At 42.5% G+C, this 17615-nt stretch overlaps 1 protein-coding gene across 1 annotated transcript; it reads right to left on the bottom strand.

Moving 5' to 3' along the window:
- Nucleotides 1–711: 711 nt before the first annotated feature.
- LOC132828473 (insulin-like growth factor I) lies at nt 712–15814 on the bottom strand. Its single transcript, XM_060845634.1, has 4 exons — nt 15728–15814; nt 13227–13374; nt 5799–5965; nt 712–3150 (listed from the first exon to the last, which is right to left on the bottom strand). Exons 1-4 carry the CDS (start codon nt 15770–15772, stop codon nt 2932–2934), a joined length of 579 nt encoding a protein of 192 aa, XP_060701617.1. The 5' UTR covers nt 15773–15814; the 3' UTR covers nt 712–2931.
- Between the last annotated feature and the right edge of the window lie 1801 nt (nt 15815–17615).

The raw sequence follows: 17615 nt of genomic DNA, 5'->3' as shown, positions 1-17615 counted from the left end.
TTCCTCACTCTGTTCAATCACCCTATGATCTTTGTATGTTGTGATCTGTACTGCATGCAGAACAAAGCTTTTCACTGTACCTAGGTACATGTGACAATAATAAATCAAATCAAATCAAATCGAAAGGATAGAAGACAGAGAGGAGACCTTCATGAAACATTGTTTCTTCAAGGATTTGAATGAATAGATGTAGAGGGGTGACTTCCCCTTGTGGGAGAGTTCAGGTCCAGGGGGCATCATCTCAGAATAGGGGTCACATATTGAAGACAGGGATGAGGAGGAATTTCTTCTCTCAGAGGGCAGTGAATCAGTGGAGCTCTGTACCACAGAGGGCTATTGGGATTGGATGGTTAAGTACACCATGGCTGAGATAGACAGATTTTTAATCAGGTGGGGAATCAGGGGTTATGAGTAAAGGCAGGAAAGTGGAGATGAGGATGATCAGATTAACCATATCTCATTGAATGGCAGAGCAGACCTGATGGGCTGAATGGCCTTCTTTGGTTCCTATATCGGGAGTGAATCAGGACTCTACTTTATGAGTGAGTTTTTGCACCTCCAGCCCATTGTCTCACTGCAACCATATGTCAAATAATTCCCACGGAGATATTATGGTGCAAAATTTCTGTCTCCAAACTAAAGCAAAGGCAATATTTGGATATCCAAGTAGGTTGGCAACACACCACTCTTCTCATTTTGTTAAAGGCTGTAGAGATTTATTTTCTGTCCAATAAAAATTCGAAACCAGTTCCAGCTTGCTGCTGAGGTACAATGCATTGATTTCACAAAAAGCGTAAAGAATTATAAATAAATCACAGTAGAACATGACAAACTCATTCATCACAAACTCGAAGACCATCACAAAGGTACAGAACATTTTCATTGGCTGTTCTATGCTTGCGACATCGTGAAAAGACAGGAAAATCTCCATGTTCTCTCCTCCCAGTGAAATCATAGAAATATTTTGAAGACATCAACTCCCTGTTTATTTTCCAGGAGGTATTATCACCGCTTTATTGATAGAAATGGGCCCACTCAGTTGTTGGGTAGAAAATAGGCCTCTAAATGCAGTTGGGACCCCTTACTGACAAAGAGGGGCAGGAAATGACTGGTTGAGCCAAGGCGTCTTTTTCTGGGTCATAATCTCTATGCAATCCGTACTCAAAATGAGCATCAACACCTTAGTTTTCCTGATGTTTTATGGTGACAAAATGATTGACAATGGGGTTAGTAGAAAAATGTCTAACTCAGTCAGTGTCAATTTCCCCTCTCTACGTTGTGGCATTTTTGCCAACAGTCTCACAACAGTTTGCATTCATACATTGCCTTTGACCTTGTGAAATGTCCCATTTTGTTTACAGGAGCACAAACTGTGGTTAAGCTCTGAAAAAATGGAAAAGTGTGAGCAAAAACTTCACCAAAGAGGTAGATTTCAAAGTGAGTCGAAATGCAGGAAAGACTATGAGAGAGATGGAGAGGGTTAGGGAGGGAGCTCCATGCAATTGAAGCTGACAAAAGAAAACAGTGATGAGAGTTTCAGCAGCTGATGGAACTGAGACCGCAGCAGAAACGAGGTGATATTACAGAGATGAACATCTTGGTGTTGGTGAGAATATGGGCTCAGAGGTCACAGTGAAAGAGTATGCTGAGACTCTGAACTGGTTCAGCCTGAGATAGTGCTAGATAAAATTGGTGCCAAGGAAAATGATGGTTTAATGAGTTGATTGATCTAGATAAAAGCATTTTGGAACCTCAATTCCATGATATCATCAACGGCTATGCCCAAGCAATCATGGACCAATGGTATTCATCTTTTATCCTTGCAAATGGAAAGGTGAGGAAATGTTGTGGATTATAAAGTACCTAACAGGAATATTGAGGATGAATGGGAGAGTGACATAATGCCGCGTAACATAACATTAATGCATTATAGTAATGTCACGCTTAGACGTAATGTAGTAGGGTAATACTGAAGTGTAATGCTGGTACATGATACTGGAGAAATTACAATGGAGTACATACAAATAATTCAACAGGCATTAAATATATGAGCAGGAAGTTTGACATTATAGACACAATCAACATCAATCCCACCAGCTGACATCAACTCATGGCAGGTGACATTTTCAGAACTGTCAATATTAAATAAGGTGCACTTAATAGTCTTTGCAAAACTGTCCAATGGGGCACTTCCTTCAGTTTCATTTTGCTCCTGACTTGGACAGATTAGTGGGTCTGGAGAATGGTGCCCATCGCAAATGTATTCACACCAGCCTCTTGAATAATCGGCATTCAGTCACTTGAACTTGGGAGAGGGATTTTTCATTCACTCAGCCCCCACCCAACACCTCCTCACAGCATTCTACCATTCCAGTCCATCTTCATGAACTAACTGTCTCTGTTCAGGCCCACCAGGGCCAAGCTCCTGTTCCTTGATGCTGTTCTCTGCTTGCTTGGTTCTCGTTGATGCTTGTGGAGACGTAATTCTCTTGTGTTTAGTTTTGAGATTCTCAGTGAGGTCATGTGTGATATTACATTTGGTCTGAATTTCTTCATTGTTCTTTAAATAAGGAGCTCATAAATTATACTGTATTTACTGAGGGCAATTTGACAGTGAACAGTTTGGAATTTCTCTGTCCCTTGCATTGTAGAATTTATGAGGGATATTTTTTCCAGGTGATTAAGTCCAGCATTCAACTTAGACTAGGTGTTACGAATGTGAGGTTGTGGGGGTAGGTGGTGGCTGAAGAGAATGGGGAAACAGCTTGAGATAGAGTGAAGAGCAAAATGTTTCAATGAAAGAAGAGGCATTGGTTCATTCCAACTCCATTCTCCATTCCAAGTTTCAACACTAGTGTTGAATTCACAGTAACATTGAACAAGAAAGGGCAGTGGAATCTAGTGCATCCTGCCTTCTCTCCTTCCTTAATACTATCGCGAGTTTGTTATCTGAAGTTCTGGAAATTTCTTTGGTGACTTGCTCAACAGTGCCATCAAAGGTGTTTGACTCTGGAATGGACTCAGGTCTTGCATTTCATGTTGGCTCCTCACTGAGGGTCTGCTTTCCACCATTGTTTTATGCCCCAGTAATTTGGAAATCCACTTGGCAGACTTGGACGTCTCTTTATATGAGTTCTTTAAAATTTCATCCTGGAACAAAGCAAAATTCTATCAGAAGGTGGTTCAAAGAACAATAATCAGGTATGAGCTAAGGTGATGGCTGCATTAGTAGGGGATTGGAGTCAGGAACTCACATAGACATCCCTACAGAGTCAGTTCCCAACAGCCAACTCTTTTAAACAATCTGACTTGACACAAAGTTCCAAACAAGAACATCACCTTTTCTTTCACTTGAGGAAGCGCATGGTAGATTTTACAGTGACATTTAGAATTAAGAGGATACAATGATCAGGAAAGATTGAACAAACTTGAAATAAATTTCTCTGGGAATGGCAAGACCGTGAGGAGCAAAAGCAGAAAAAGTGCTGGAGAAAGTCAGCAGGTCTGCGGAGTGAGAATCAGAGCTAACCTTTCCAATCCAATATGATTGTTCAAAATATTAACACTTGTTTGTCTCACCATAGATGCCGCCAGACCTGCTGAGCTTCTCCAGCACTTTCTTTTATTATGTTTATTATTTCTAGAAAGGACGTACTGGCGGTGCAGAGAAAGTTCACTGGGTTGATTCTGGAGTTGAGAGGGTTGGCTTATAAAGAGAGATTGAGTAGTCTGGGACCATACTCATTGAAATTTAGTAGAATGAGGGATGATTCTGATAGAAACATATAAAATGATGAAGGGAAAAGATACGATAGAAGCAGGGAGGTTGTTTCCACTGGCCAGGTGAAGTGACAACTGGGCAGCACAGCCTTAAAATAAAGGGGAGCAGATTTCGGACTGAGTTGAGGAGGAACTTCTTCACCCAACAGGTCGTGAATCTGTGGAATTCTCTGCCCAGTGAAGCAATTGAGTCTATTCATTGAATGTTTTTAACTCAAAGATAGTCGGATTTTTGAACAGTAGAGGATTAAGGGTTATGGTGACCAGGGGGTAAGTGGATCTGAGTCCACAAAAAAAGACCATCCACAATCTTATTGAATGGCAGAGCAGGCTCAAGGGGCCAGATGGCTTATTCCTGCTTCTCGTTCGTATGTTTTTTTAATGTTCGTAAGACCAGGTTGAAATCTGATCAAGATCTTGGACATTAGGAAAAGATTTGCGTAGATGGACTTGGAGTAACTCTTCTCGTTTGTAAGCAAGATTGGACCCAGTGGGCATGGATAGGTAGTGACCAACCCATCAAATAAAATAATATAGGAGGAATTTCTTCACAAGGAGTTGCAGTGTCACAATCATTACTACATTCACAGGAAGATCTGAAGCAAGAGGAGGGGGCCAGGGAAGATGGGCAAAATGGAAATAAATGATGAGTGCAGAAGGAGCACGTTTATATGGAGTTCAAACTGCAGGTTACATCAGTTGAATGACTGCACTGTTTCAGTGCTGTAGGTCTGGACTGTAAAGCATGAATAATGCATTAAGCCCTGTCTCATGTTGCATTTCGTCTGCTGGTTTAGAATCAACACAAAACAATTCTGATTTTGCACTCACTATTAACATGTAGTCCTTAGAGTTTATTGATTATTTGACAAAATATGAGGGAGATCACTATTCATTGCATTGGAAGCAAATTTACAGGGGCACTTTTGTTTTTAGCTTCTTTGAATATTTTCATTTCAAAGGGCGTCTTCACTATCTGCTTGGTTAGTTCATGGAGATGACACGGGAATGGATGTATCAGGTAGCCATAGGGTAGCCAATGATAGCAGACATCTACAAACAGGATGTCATGTGATAAAAGCTCCAGGCCTATTATGTTGTGTTTACAGCACAGATGAGTTGGGCCAATCCTCTTCATTTCACTCTTCTTAATGTTTCCTCCCTCATGTCTTTGCTACGCCTTGAATAAATCAAAGCTATTCATTTGCATCTTGCCTGGGCTGTGTTCAAATTGAATCAGTGCCCAAGCCTGACAGGTAGAAATGTAAATGCTCACAGAGTATAGAAGGGTTTATAAAGTGCCCTTAGAGGTGGACACCTCCCAACTACCCCAATTCACTTCTTCTTGAACACTGTTCTAACTTAACCTCCATCTATACTCATCCCACCCACTCCTTTCCCAGTACCACTCACTCAATCCCCACCCAATGCCCCAGTGGCAGACAAATGGAACCTTTATTTACCCTTGACAAGCTCTGTAACTATGACAAACTGCCTTTTAAACTAATAGTGCAACCCGTGGTGCCACCATTGTTAGCATACATGTCAATTGCAACAAAGGTTAGCAATTAACGACACAAAATGCACAACGTTCCCTGCTTCTGTCAAGTAAATAGAAATCACAGGCTGACAAATACGAGCAAAATGGGAGGGACTCCCTGCCACGTCCTACTGTGCAGCTGGCAAAATTCCCAAGAGACCCTCCCAGGAATCTGTCTGCTCAGTCACCATCTTCTCCCAGAAATCTCCCTACTTGGTCACCATACCTTCCTAGGATCATTTCTGCTTAATTACCATCCACTCCCGGAATCCTCTCTGCTCCATCACTATTCCCTCCCAGGATCCCCATTGCTCAGTCACCATTCCCTCCTTCTTCTCTACTCTGAGGATGCCCTGGACCCATATAATTGACTTTACATCTGTTTGATCACCCATTTAACCATTAACTGTAAATCTCAGCGCTTGGTTTTGCTAAGGAAAACCATGCAGCACCTCCTCATGGAAACTAGTCTCCTTACCTGGGGCTTGATGGTGGTTAAAGGTGGTACAGATCGCGATGTCCGGGGAGTGGCACAGTATGACTCCAATAACTGCAAGTCACAACTCCGAAAGCAGCATTCCTCCACAATGCCTTTACTCTGCCTCTTTATGCTGTATTTGTACTTTATGTATGAAGAACTTTTACCTGGAGAGCAGAAGGTTACAGTTTTTGCCGCCATTGAATAACAACACATGTTTTCTCACAAAATATTCTTTGAGGTTTTAAGTTGTACTGAGTTAACATAATATACTCAACAACCAGTTCCCAATGTCATCAGTATCATCTGGTTCGCTAATGTCCTTAAGGGAAGGAAACTACCACGTTTTCCTGGTCTGGCCTACAAGTGACTCCAGATCCATAGCAGTGTGGTTGACTCTTAACTGACTTCTGGGTAATTAGGGATAGGTATTAATTGCTGGCCTAGCCAGTAACGCACTCATCCCGTGAATGAGTACATTTTAAAAATCAGTCTGTTCCAAGTGTTTACAGAACCAGGCCATTCTGATCCAGGTTACTGGAACAGACTGCCATAATGTCACTACTGAGGAAGTGAAGACATTTAGCACTAATGTAAAACTAGAGGCCTACAGTGAGCAAATTTGATAACAATTAGATTGATTAATTATCATTATAATTCTGTTAAATTTAGAGACATGATCAAAAAGGATAAAGGTAGATCAGGAGGGAAAAGTCAGTATAGTGACCACAACAAGGTCAGCCAGCTGGACCAGATAAGATCTGAGCTCCCTGATTGGTGCTGTTAACCTGGTTCAATCAGGGAACCCTGGCTGACAGATATAAACAGGAGTGTCAACGATTCTCGCACTTTGGTACCGACTCTGGATGAGACTGTACTAGAATCAAGAACTGTTCATTTGTAACTAAAGGACGATTTAGTGAAAAGATACTGGCCTCCATGGCGGCTTGAAAGTAGACTTGACATATCTACTTGAAGAAAGTCTTGGCAATGAGAATGACTGAAGGAGGAGATAGAGGGATTTCTGGAGAAACATGTCCCCAGAAAGAAAATGAGAGTGATTCTCAATTCCGGACCGCCCAGAAGTGAAAGAACACTGTGATTGGGGAATAGAAAAGGAAGAAAGTTTAGCTCAGATGACAAGGGCTCAACACTGCAGAAAGCCAAGAGGACCTTAGAGAGTTTGGAGAATGCAGAAAACAAGAGAAAAGTATTGGCAATTAAAATCAAGGAAAACTCAAGTCTTTTTTTAATAAACATATAAAGAGCAAGAAGATAGCTCAGGAAGGATTAGGGCCATTGACAGAAAGATAACCTATATGGGAAGGGAGAATATGCGAACATACAAATATTTTGTACTAGTTTTCACTAAAGAGTAATTGAAGCAGACCTTTTTGTTAAAAAAGAGGGTGAAATATTGGATATAGGAGGTATTTAGCTTGAAAGTGGATAAGTCACCAGGCCTAGCTGAAATGTATTCAAGGCTGTTATTGGCAACAAGGAAACATGTAGAAGCAATGGCCATGATCCTCTCCGACTACACACTGCTGAGAATGGAAGGACTGTAACATTGCACTGTTGGTTAAAAGGAGAAGAAGTAATGACAATGCATATTATTAGAAAAAAATCTGATCTAGTGCAAAACATAATTAAGAGACCTGTTCTACTAGCTTGCGCTGAGCTTCATTGGAGCAACAAGTCTGAGACAGAGATGTTGGCCAAGGAACATAGTGATGTGTTGAAGTGGCAGACAACCCTGAAAACTCAGGGTCATTTTACCAACAGAATGTAGATATTTTGCAAAATAGTCGCGCAGTTGAGCAATCCTCTCCCAGTTTAGAGGCCAACAGATTGTGAGCAGATAATACACCAGTCTAGATTGAGTGAAATTAGTTAAATCGCTGTTTTACTTGGAAAGTATGTCTGGGGCCATGGATGGTGAAGAGAGATGGTGAATTTCATCTTCTGCAATTGCATGGGAAGGTGCTGTGATGCTGTTGGGGGCAGAGCAGGACTGGATCAGGGTGTCCTGGAGGCCCTGGTTCCTGCGGAAGGCTGCCCAAGGAAGGGAGGAGAATATGTGTCTGATGATGGCATCCTGCTGAAGGTGGTGGAAATGGAGGCTAATGCTCCTTTGGATGTGGTTGCTGGTGGGATGGTAGATAAGGACAGGGGGCACCCTATTGCTGTTGTGGGAGGGAAGCGAGGTAGTGAGGGCTGATGTACTGTAGATGGGTTGGACACAGCTGAGATCCTGTCAATCACAGTAGTGGAGAATCGCCGGTTGAGGAGGAAGGTGGGCATTCTGGAGGCCCTCTTGTAGAAGCTGGTATCATCAGAACAGATGCAACAGTGATGGAGGAAATGGGAGAATGGAATTGAGTCTTTACAGGAAGTGTGAGGATGCACAGTTGAAGTAACTGTGAGAGTCAGTGGGTTTATAGTGGATATCAATGACCCAGAAACAGAAACAGAGATGACGAGCAAGGGAAAAGAGAAGTCAGTGATTGACCAGGTGGAGGTGAGAGTGGAGTGGAAATTAGAAACGAAATAGATAAATATTTACAATTCCAGACAAGAGAGGGAAGCAGCATTGGTGATGTCATTGATATTGCAGAGGAAGAGTGGGCTCCCTTGTAAGTGGGTAAAGATTAATTGACTATTCTTTCAATGAGGAAGGATACATATCGACATGCAGGTAGGAACAGAGTACTAAAGGATGAAGTCCGATAGGAAGAGCTGAATTGAGAAGGAGTAGTGATGTTTCTGAGCTGTTCAATATGGAAAAGGGAAAGTCTCAGTAATGGTGCTGGAATACTGGTTTTCCCACCTCCATTAGCCAATGCTGACACTTCAGTTTTATTTTGATGTACACTGTTTTGAATGAATTCAAGTCATATGTCACATGATCTTTGCACAAACTGGGCTGAATTAGATACAAAAAGAGGTGCAGTTTAAATCTGGCTTTGAGCCCAGCATCTGCTTTAAAGTGCTTTCATGCTGAGTATAGTTCCATGTGGAGTCTCCTTGCAGGAAGTAAGCAGGAGGCCCTGGTCCTGAAACAATAACTGCACTGACTCCTATATGCCTGGGATATCTGTGGATCAATCCTAGCATATTGTTCATTTACATGTGCTTGACAGAAGCTGGTAAAATTTCAGACTGTGGGTGAAACAATCCAATAACTCACTGTGGAGAGGACCCAGTCCTTCTTATAACTTAATCATTGCTTAGAAACCCACAATACAAATCTTATTCCGAGGACTGCCTCAGAAGTACAGCTCCCAGAACTGTTAGCAGATGAATGATAGCGTCTGGGGATACAGAATGCACACAGCAAATCAGGACACATCACATGGTGTGTTCCTACAACAGTGGAATGTCAGACCCACTGCTGTAAATGCTTCTGAATGGATGCCATATTGCCAAGTAATTATTTTCCTGGGACATTTCATAAGGCAATGAGGTCAACCATGCAGAGTCTGACTGGAGTGATGTGTAAGTAGGAGTGCATAGGGAGTGTTTACTGGGAAGACATCCAGTGTGATTTTTTTGTCACAGTGGTGACAGTCATTGTTAAGAGCTACATAAAGACACAAAGAGGCCGTTTCCCCTCAGAGTCAGTTCTACCATGCAATCCGATGAGCATGTGGCCAGAAATGGCTTTGAACCCCCTGAGGAGAAGTTATTTCTGAACTTTGTCAAGAGAGGGGGCTAGCAGATTAACCCCCCCCCCTTCCATTTTACACAGCAGTGATTGGCCAGTGTGCATCATGGGGGGCAGTACTGTGCTTTCCAAATTTCCTCACCAATTCCAGAAGCTAAAATTCCCTCCCACTTTCCCTATTCACACAGTCATTGAATCCTGATCAAAATTGCAATCATTGGCCTGTTGTGAGTTACTCAAATTTTTTATTTAGATTTCAGATTTCTGACAGTCAATATTGCAATCCCAGTGGAAGCTGGAGTGAATATGATCCAAATGTTGGGAGGGCATCACAGCACAGATTGAGCTGGCTATCTTTTTTAAAATTCGTTTGGGGTGTCACTGGGTCAGCATATTGCCTGTCACTAGTTACCCCGGTTAGGAGTCAAAAACATTGCTGTGCGTCTGGAGTCACAAGCGGGCCAGACCGGGTAAAGATGGCAGTTTCCTTGCCAAAGGGCATTAGTGAACCAGATGGGTTTTCTCCAACAATTGGTAATGGATTCATGGTCATCATTTGACTCTTAATGCCAGATATTTATTGAATTCAAATTTTATCACCTGCCATGGCAGGAGTTGATCCCAGGTGCCCAGAACATGACCTGGGTCTCTGGATTAACAACCCAGTGATAATCCCACTGGGCCATTGCCTGTCTCTTGGTAGTTCAGACCAAGCCCAAACTTCCTATGTCTGTGGCTTTAGCAGATGTGAGTATTTCCCAGGTATAATGTGGTAGCCATAATTCAATGGCTATCATTCTTAGCACCAGGTTAATAATTGAGGGTCAACCTGAACACCAATTAGGGCTGATGCTCCAGTATAGTACTGCACCATCAGAAAGGAGTATTAGATTAGATTACATACAGTGTGGAAACAGGCCCTTCGGCCCAACAAGTACACACCGACCCACCAACCCACCAACCCACCCAGACCCATTCCCCTATATTTACCCCTTCACCTAACACCACGGGCAATTTAGCACGGCCAATTCACATTTTTGGACTGTGGGAGGAAACCAGAGCACCCGGAGAAAACCCATGCAGACACGGGGAGAATGTGCAAACTCCATACAGTCAGTCGCCTGAGTCGGGAATTGAACCCGGGTCTTTGGTGCTGTGAGGCAGCTGTGGTAACCACTGTACCACTGTACCGCCCATTGAATAAAGGTCCCTTCAGCCAACTCAGGTGGATGTAAAATATCTTAAAGCACTACTCAAGAAAGAGGAAGGAAGATATTTTTCCCAGTGTGCTGGTCAGTATTTCTCTAAATAGATTAAATGCCCATTACCACATTGCTGTTGGATGGTCTCTTGCTTTGTGTTAATAGGAATCATGTTTTCTGCACTACAACAGTGACTATATTTCAAAAGTACTCCATTGCTGTGAAGTTCTCCGAGACTGTGAAAAGCATAATATAAGTAATCTCAGTAGGGAGAGGTTTTCATTGAGAATCCACTTGATCCACATTGGCTTGGCAGCTGATTCTAAAACTTTGCACAGAAAGGAAGAGAGTATCTAAGGTAAGTGTGGGTCCCTTAGGAGTTGAGACTTGGTTATTAATATTGGGAAAACAAAGAAATGGTGCAGATTTTGATTAGTACTTTATATCTATCTTCACCATAAAAAATGGAGAACACATCCCATGAAGAGTGGAAAATAACAAGGTAACAGAGAGAGAAACTTAAAAACAATCCCAATATTAGAGAAAAAAATTATTGGGAAAGTTAATAGGACAAAAGGCTAACAATGCCCCTGGATCTGATGGTCTGAATCCTTGCACCTAGCAAACTAAGAAGGTGATAACAGGAAATTTCGAAAGTTATAACAATTAGGCAGAGTCCACATGGTTTTGAGAAAGGGCTTTTTAAAAATGAAATGTTTGATAGATTTATTAGTGTTCTTTGAAGGTGTGACATGCAGGGTAGATAAAGGGGGATCAGTACTCTGTTTGGAAGTCAATATGGTGCCACACTAAAGGTTACTGCATAGGATATAGGCTCATAGTGTTGGGGGGTAATAGACAAGTGTGCAAATAGGATTGTCTGACTAACAGGTAATAGACAGTTGGGGTAAATAGATCATTTTCAGGACAGCAAATTGTAACTAATAGGGTACCACAGGAACCTTAACTCTTTGCAGTCAGTGAGAAAGCTGATGGCTTAGTGGTATTGTTGCTAGACAGGTAATCCAGAGAACCAGGTCATGTACTGGGACCCAATAGAATTTGAAAACAATAAAAAAAAAACTTGAGCATAGAATCTAATGATGACCTTGAAATGATTAGTGCAAAAATCCATCTGGTTCACTAATGGCCTCTAGGGCTGGTCGACAGATTCCAAATGTATAGCAATGTGGTTAACTCTTAGCTGCCCTATGGAATGGATCCAGCAAGCCACTCAGTTGTATCTGTGTGCAATTAGGGATTCCTAATCCCATGAGTGAAGAAAGAAAATCAGTGAGTTGGATGAAGGAATTGACTGTATTGTAGCCAAATTTGTTGAAAGTAATTTGCCAGGAGTATGTAAAGAGCTTTCAAAAATACTAGGATTAGTTTAGTCATTGGGGAAAACTAATTAGGAAGGCAAATGGATTCATGGAGCATGGGTTTTACTATATCTGTACAGGGCATTGGGGATGCCATCCTTGCGTACTGTGTACACATTTGGTCTCCTAATTTAAGGACTTCGTAAGAATTCAAAAAAAAGTACATTAAGCTGTTTCCTGGGATGGGTGGGATTTGTTCTAACGAGGATAGGTTGAGCAGATTGGGGAGTGCAAGGTAATCCCAAGAAGACAATTAAGACTCTGTGGGGTATCGACAGAGTGGATGCTGAGAAGGCGTTTGTTCTCATCTAAAGTCATGGGATAGTTTCAGAATAAGGAGTCTCCACATTAAGATGGAGATGAGGAGGAATTTCTTCTCTCAGGGAGTTGAAATACTTGACCCAGAAGTCAATAGAATCTGGGTCATTGAGTATATTCAAGGTTGAGTTAGACAGATATTTGATCCACAAGTGAGTCAGTGGTTATCAGGGGTTGGCAGAAATATAGGTCTGAGGTCACATTCAGATCAGCCATGGACATATTAAATGACAGAGCAGGCTTGAGGGGCCGAATAGCCTACTCCTGCTAATATGGCGTCAAATTTTATGAGGTTTTGACTTTTAGAATTCCCACAGTATGGAAGCAGGCCATTCGGCCCATCATGTTCACACCACCCCTCCAAAGAGCATCCTATCCCCCTACCCTATGCCTGTAACCCTCCACTTCCCATGGCTAGTCCACCCAACCCACACAGCCCTGGACACTATAGAGCAAGTTAGCCAATCCACCTAACCTGCACATTCTTGGACCAAGGGAAGACACTGTTGCACCCAAAGGAAACCTGCACAGACATGGGAGAATGTACAAACTCCACACGGACTGTGGCCCAGGGCTAGAATTGAACCCTGATTCCTGGTGGTATGGGGCAACTGTGCTAGCCACTGGGCCACTGTGCCAACTTTTCCAGGTGACTCCTTTAAATGTGAAGCCCTGAGGGGCACAGATATCAAAAGCGACAATTTCGCAGCCAAATGAGTAACCCGCAAAGTGGGAAAAATATTTTCTAACATGTTTTCCTGCGGTCTGTAGAAGTGTACGCATTAATTTAAATGAATGTAAGGCGGGGTTGAAATTGAAGACACGCGTCCAAATTAAACGGTGTTAGCCAGAAACTTACTGAAATAAAAACCCCGATCACCACATACGAACTGGAGTGTATCCACCAGCTCCGAGCCACAGAGAGTCTCTGCAACCGCTGCCCACTGTGGCACAGCGACAAGGCACAGCAGAGGGTACAGCATCCAGAAATGAGTCAGTGCATGGACCTATACAGATTGGAAACAAAGAGACTCACTGAGGCAACGTTCAATGTTTTCAATTTAGTCCCCCACCCCATGATCAACTTTTATTAATAGACACCAGTAATATGGCTGCCCACACAACTAGGACTGGCAAAAGGGCTCAGGTTATACCAAAATAAAAATGAGCGAGCCACTGTGAACGCTCATGCAGACAGAGACAGGGTTAACGTTACAAAATCCTGGGAGCCTCTTATCAGAACAGTGCCATCAGCTGCGCCGATGCCAGGCTGGTGGTCAACTTGTTAACATTAATCTCAGTGGTCTCCCTGCTGCCCAAACCCACCCCTTGAGCAAGGGCTCCAAATACTAAACAGTGGTCCCAGAGTCCATTAACACAAGCAGGGGATTCCTGACAGTGACCCAGGCTCGTGTAAGATGTTGTAACGTACTTGGATGTTCTCCATAAGGAAATCCACTCCTGACATGCAGGGGCATTCATTAATTATGACCTTTTGCTGAGACAGACTCACAGAGTAGAATGATGTAAACACAGGTACATGCAGTCACAGGGTAGGATGGTGTACACACAGTCAGAGGGAGGGATAGTTTATACACAGTCAGAAGGGGGAAAAACTTACACACAGTAACAGGGTGAGGCCAGAAGAAATCACACTGGACTCGAAGCATTAACTTTGTTTTCTGTTTCTAGACCTGCTGAGTTTCTCAAGCCTTTTCTGTTTTTTTAGCACGGAATGGGATGGGATGGTGCAGTTAGAGAATGGGATAGTGTGCGCACAGCCATAGGGGGAGGTCATATACACAGGGGGATTTGTAACACATTCCTTCATAAAATAGATTAGTACACACAAACAGCCACAGGGAGAGATTATATATAAATAGACGCACAGAGTTACAAGTTACAACTATATGTAGACTGCACATGGGTAGAGAGTAGGCAGGTTTAACATAATACATGCAATACGCATTTGGTATATTGAGTGTTCACAGCTGTCTATGGACTTTGCAACAAATATACACAGACTGATTTCATACAAACTATTCACGCACTGTTCACAGGATATATACAGATTACAGAATATACACTTCTTAATAAAAATGTACATAGATACAGACTGAACACAAATTGTACACAGATTCTGGACAGACTTTCCATGATTGTACTCAGATTCTCTGCAGGCTGTTCAGACTGTTCCTAGATTATACAGAGGCTGTAATACAGGCTTTACACATTTTCAAAACAGATAACATAGACAGACTTCATACACGCTATATACAGAGATGGTTACAGTTACAACTCCTGAAAATAGCTATTTTAACTTTGTCTTGCCCATTCAACCCATTTCATTCTCTCAAACTGAAAACTGTTTAAGTTTCTTTGCAGTTTTGGGATTTGTTTGGCTGTTCGCTTTTGATAAATCGAGCAATATGTTACAGTTTCAGAAAGCTCTCTTACTCGCTGGCTCCTGGACTGCCTGCCAAACCAGCTGTAAATATTTCTCTTGCCACTAGTAAGAGAGTTAGCACACAGACATTTAACCAATTAAACACCCTAACACAGCTTCTGTCAAATGGATGGAAAGAGTTTTCGTTTCTTGTCCTCAACCACTCAGTATCTTTGACAAGATACATTGCACTATAGTTCCTACTTCCAATCATGTGAATATAATCAGTTGGGAAGTGCTGATGTGGATGAGTTTGAAAAACAATGTCTTCAATATTTCTCTTTTTTTTAGTTTCTATCTGCTTTTATCTCTCCCTCCCATGGTCTTCCCTTCTATTTATCTTTCTTTCACTCCGTCTGCCTCTGTGGATGCCTATCTTCTCTGATTTTCTTTCCAGCGTTGGCTTCTTGCCATTCTTTAATAGTTTTTGTTGCCTTTTTCTCCCTCCCTCTCCCTCTCCCTCTCCCTCCCTCTCTCTCTCTCTCTTGCACAGTTTCTGTGACTTTGTTTTTCTTCTTCCCTGGCCTCCTACGTTCTTTCTCTCGGTCTCTTCCTTGTGTTTCCTTTCTTATGTTTCCCTGTAGCCCCCAGTTCCTCCCCTCTTCCCATGAGCCACTTCAAGTTTATTTTGCACAATTTTTTTTTCGCTATTATGATCAGTCCTCCACATCCAGTAAAATCTAAACTTTGGAAATGACACTCTGACAGCACTAAAGTTTCTGGTCAGATGTCCCATTTGCTTCAAGCCAAACATTTTTTTTTAGAAATAAGACAGAAAATAATGAAGACCTCCCAAAAATAAATCAAGACTTTCAACCAAAACCACAAGATTTATCAAAATTACAGCCACTGCCACGAGTTGATTTTAAACAACATGCACTAAGTTTGAGACAGGGCTATAGAAAGAAGGTCACCTTCAGTGCGCAGTTGCAGCAGATGGAGCTGTGTGTAGGGTTCATGGTGGCGTATGCAGTCTGACTCTCCTCCCACAGTGATCCTTCGGTTTCTGCTGATGATGTGGTGGAAGTCAGACTCCTTCATTCTTATAGCTCAAGGGGAAGGACCTTCCCTCAGCTGCACCCGCCCACACGAGACCTCGACATACTTAACAAAGTTTAATTTAGGCAAAGAAAAACATAGTGGTTATGCTCACATTCCTCTGTTAGATTAACACAATCTGCATTTTGATTTGACTTCAGCTCTCGAATCTTGATATCAACCCAATATATTTAATCACGCTGCACTTCGGCTGCTTGGCAGATCCCCCAAGACACTTGGTGGATTCAGTTTTTAGCACTTTGTGATGTTGTGTCCCTCAGTCATTCTTTTCTACACTAGCCTCATCCTTACTCTCACGTTGTCAAATGATTCACGTTGGTCCTGCAGCAGCTCAGTGAGCAATGAACTCACCAGCTAGGCTTCCCATTTCCTCGGCTGGCCAGATTAGCATAAAGTTGGCCCCAGTAGCCTCGTGCAACTCAAATTCCGGCTCCCCTCAGTCTCCGGCACTCCAGTTTTGAGATGTCAGAATCAAGGCAGGATCAACTGTGGTGCACTCCATGGTGGAGCGGACTTCAAAATCTCCCTCTCACACTTACCATTGTACAACAATGAATTGGTTAAACTGTCAGGAGAAAAAGGTGAGCTGCATTTCATTACGTACACCAGGAATGTCTGACCATACCTCATCAATGATTGTTTCTGAAGTGATGTCACCATTAATATCTTAATGACTATAGCTCCAATGGTGAGCAGAGCGAGAGTCTACAGAGAATAAGGAGCCACATGCTAATTGTTGCAAGGTGGCTCAGTGGTGAGCACTGCTGCCTCACAGCACCAAGGTCCAGGGTTCAACTCCACCCTCGGTCAACAGTCTGCGTGGAGTTTGCACATTCTCTCTGTGTCTGCATGTGTTTCCTCCAGAGGCTCTGGTTTCCTCCCACAGCCCAAAGATGTGCAGGTTATGTGGATTAGCCATGTTAAATTGTCCATAGTGTGCAGACTAGGTGGATTAGCCATGAGAAGTGTGGGGCTACTGGGATAGGGTAAGGGGTGGATGCTCTTTGGATGGTCGGTGTGGACTTTAATAGTCTCAAAGCCCTGCTTCAAAGCTGTGGGAGCTCTGTGATTCTAACTGCTCTTTAGTTGCATGAATTAAGACAGGAATGTCACGAAGGATAACAGGATGACTCCCCAGTCTCCTTTCAACCAAACTGCGGGATTGTTGCTGGAACATTGTCAATGGCGCTCAGTCTCAATGTGACTCAGAGCCTTTGAAAGTATTGGTTCAGAACTAATTCAAGGAGAAAACGTGACACACAAAAACTCTGATGGGTCATGCCAGAGCCCTGCGTTTGGGAGGACATAAGATGGTGGATAAACTAGCCACAGGTTTCTTGGATTGTTCACGAGATGACACTTTTCCAAGAAAATGCCATGAGTAGTGTATCGACTGTTCCTCATTTAGTCAGTGTTGTTTCCAAACTATTTGAAACATGACTAATATTATTGCTTAAAATACTTACATCAGCTCTTGCAATGCTGAATCACTGACTACACTGTCTAAGAACTATCAAATCATCCCCATTTGATAGTAATCCTCCCTGCTACAACTAACAATAAAAACATCAGTGACTCTTCCCCTTTCTTTGTATATTTCTCCTCTGCTGAATGGGCTCCTTCTTGCTATGTTTATCACATAACATACGGCCAGGCCAGTGGGTGTATCAAGCTCATTTTGCAAGAAAGGCATCATAGTTGAGCTAATTCTTGTCCTCCACTTCTATAAGGCTGTGGAGAAGT

The sequence above is a fragment of the Hemiscyllium ocellatum genome, chromosome 26 (assembly GCF_020745735.1).
Source record: "Hemiscyllium ocellatum isolate sHemOce1 chromosome 26, sHemOce1.pat.X.cur, whole genome shotgun sequence".
In the NCBI taxonomy this organism is placed as follows: Eukaryota; Metazoa; Chordata; class Chondrichthyes; order Orectolobiformes; family Hemiscylliidae; genus Hemiscyllium; species Hemiscyllium ocellatum.
The sequence above is the reverse complement of the archived record's forward strand: the minus strand, read 5'-3'. Positions and strand labels throughout refer to the sequence as shown.

Coding starts and splice junctions, on each gene's coding strand:
- LOC132828473 (XM_060845634.1), bottom strand. CDS start 15,772: ATGAACCCTACACACAGCTCCATCTGCTGCAACTGCGCACTGAAG. Junction 5,966..13,226: donor TGATCGGGGTTTTTATTTCA/GTAAGTTTCTGG, acceptor TCTGCTCTCCAG/GTAAAAGTTCTTCATACATA. Junction 3,151..5,798: donor TAACCACCATCAAGCCCCAG/GTAAGGAGACTA, acceptor GCTTTGTTCCAG/GATGAAATTTTAAAGAACTC.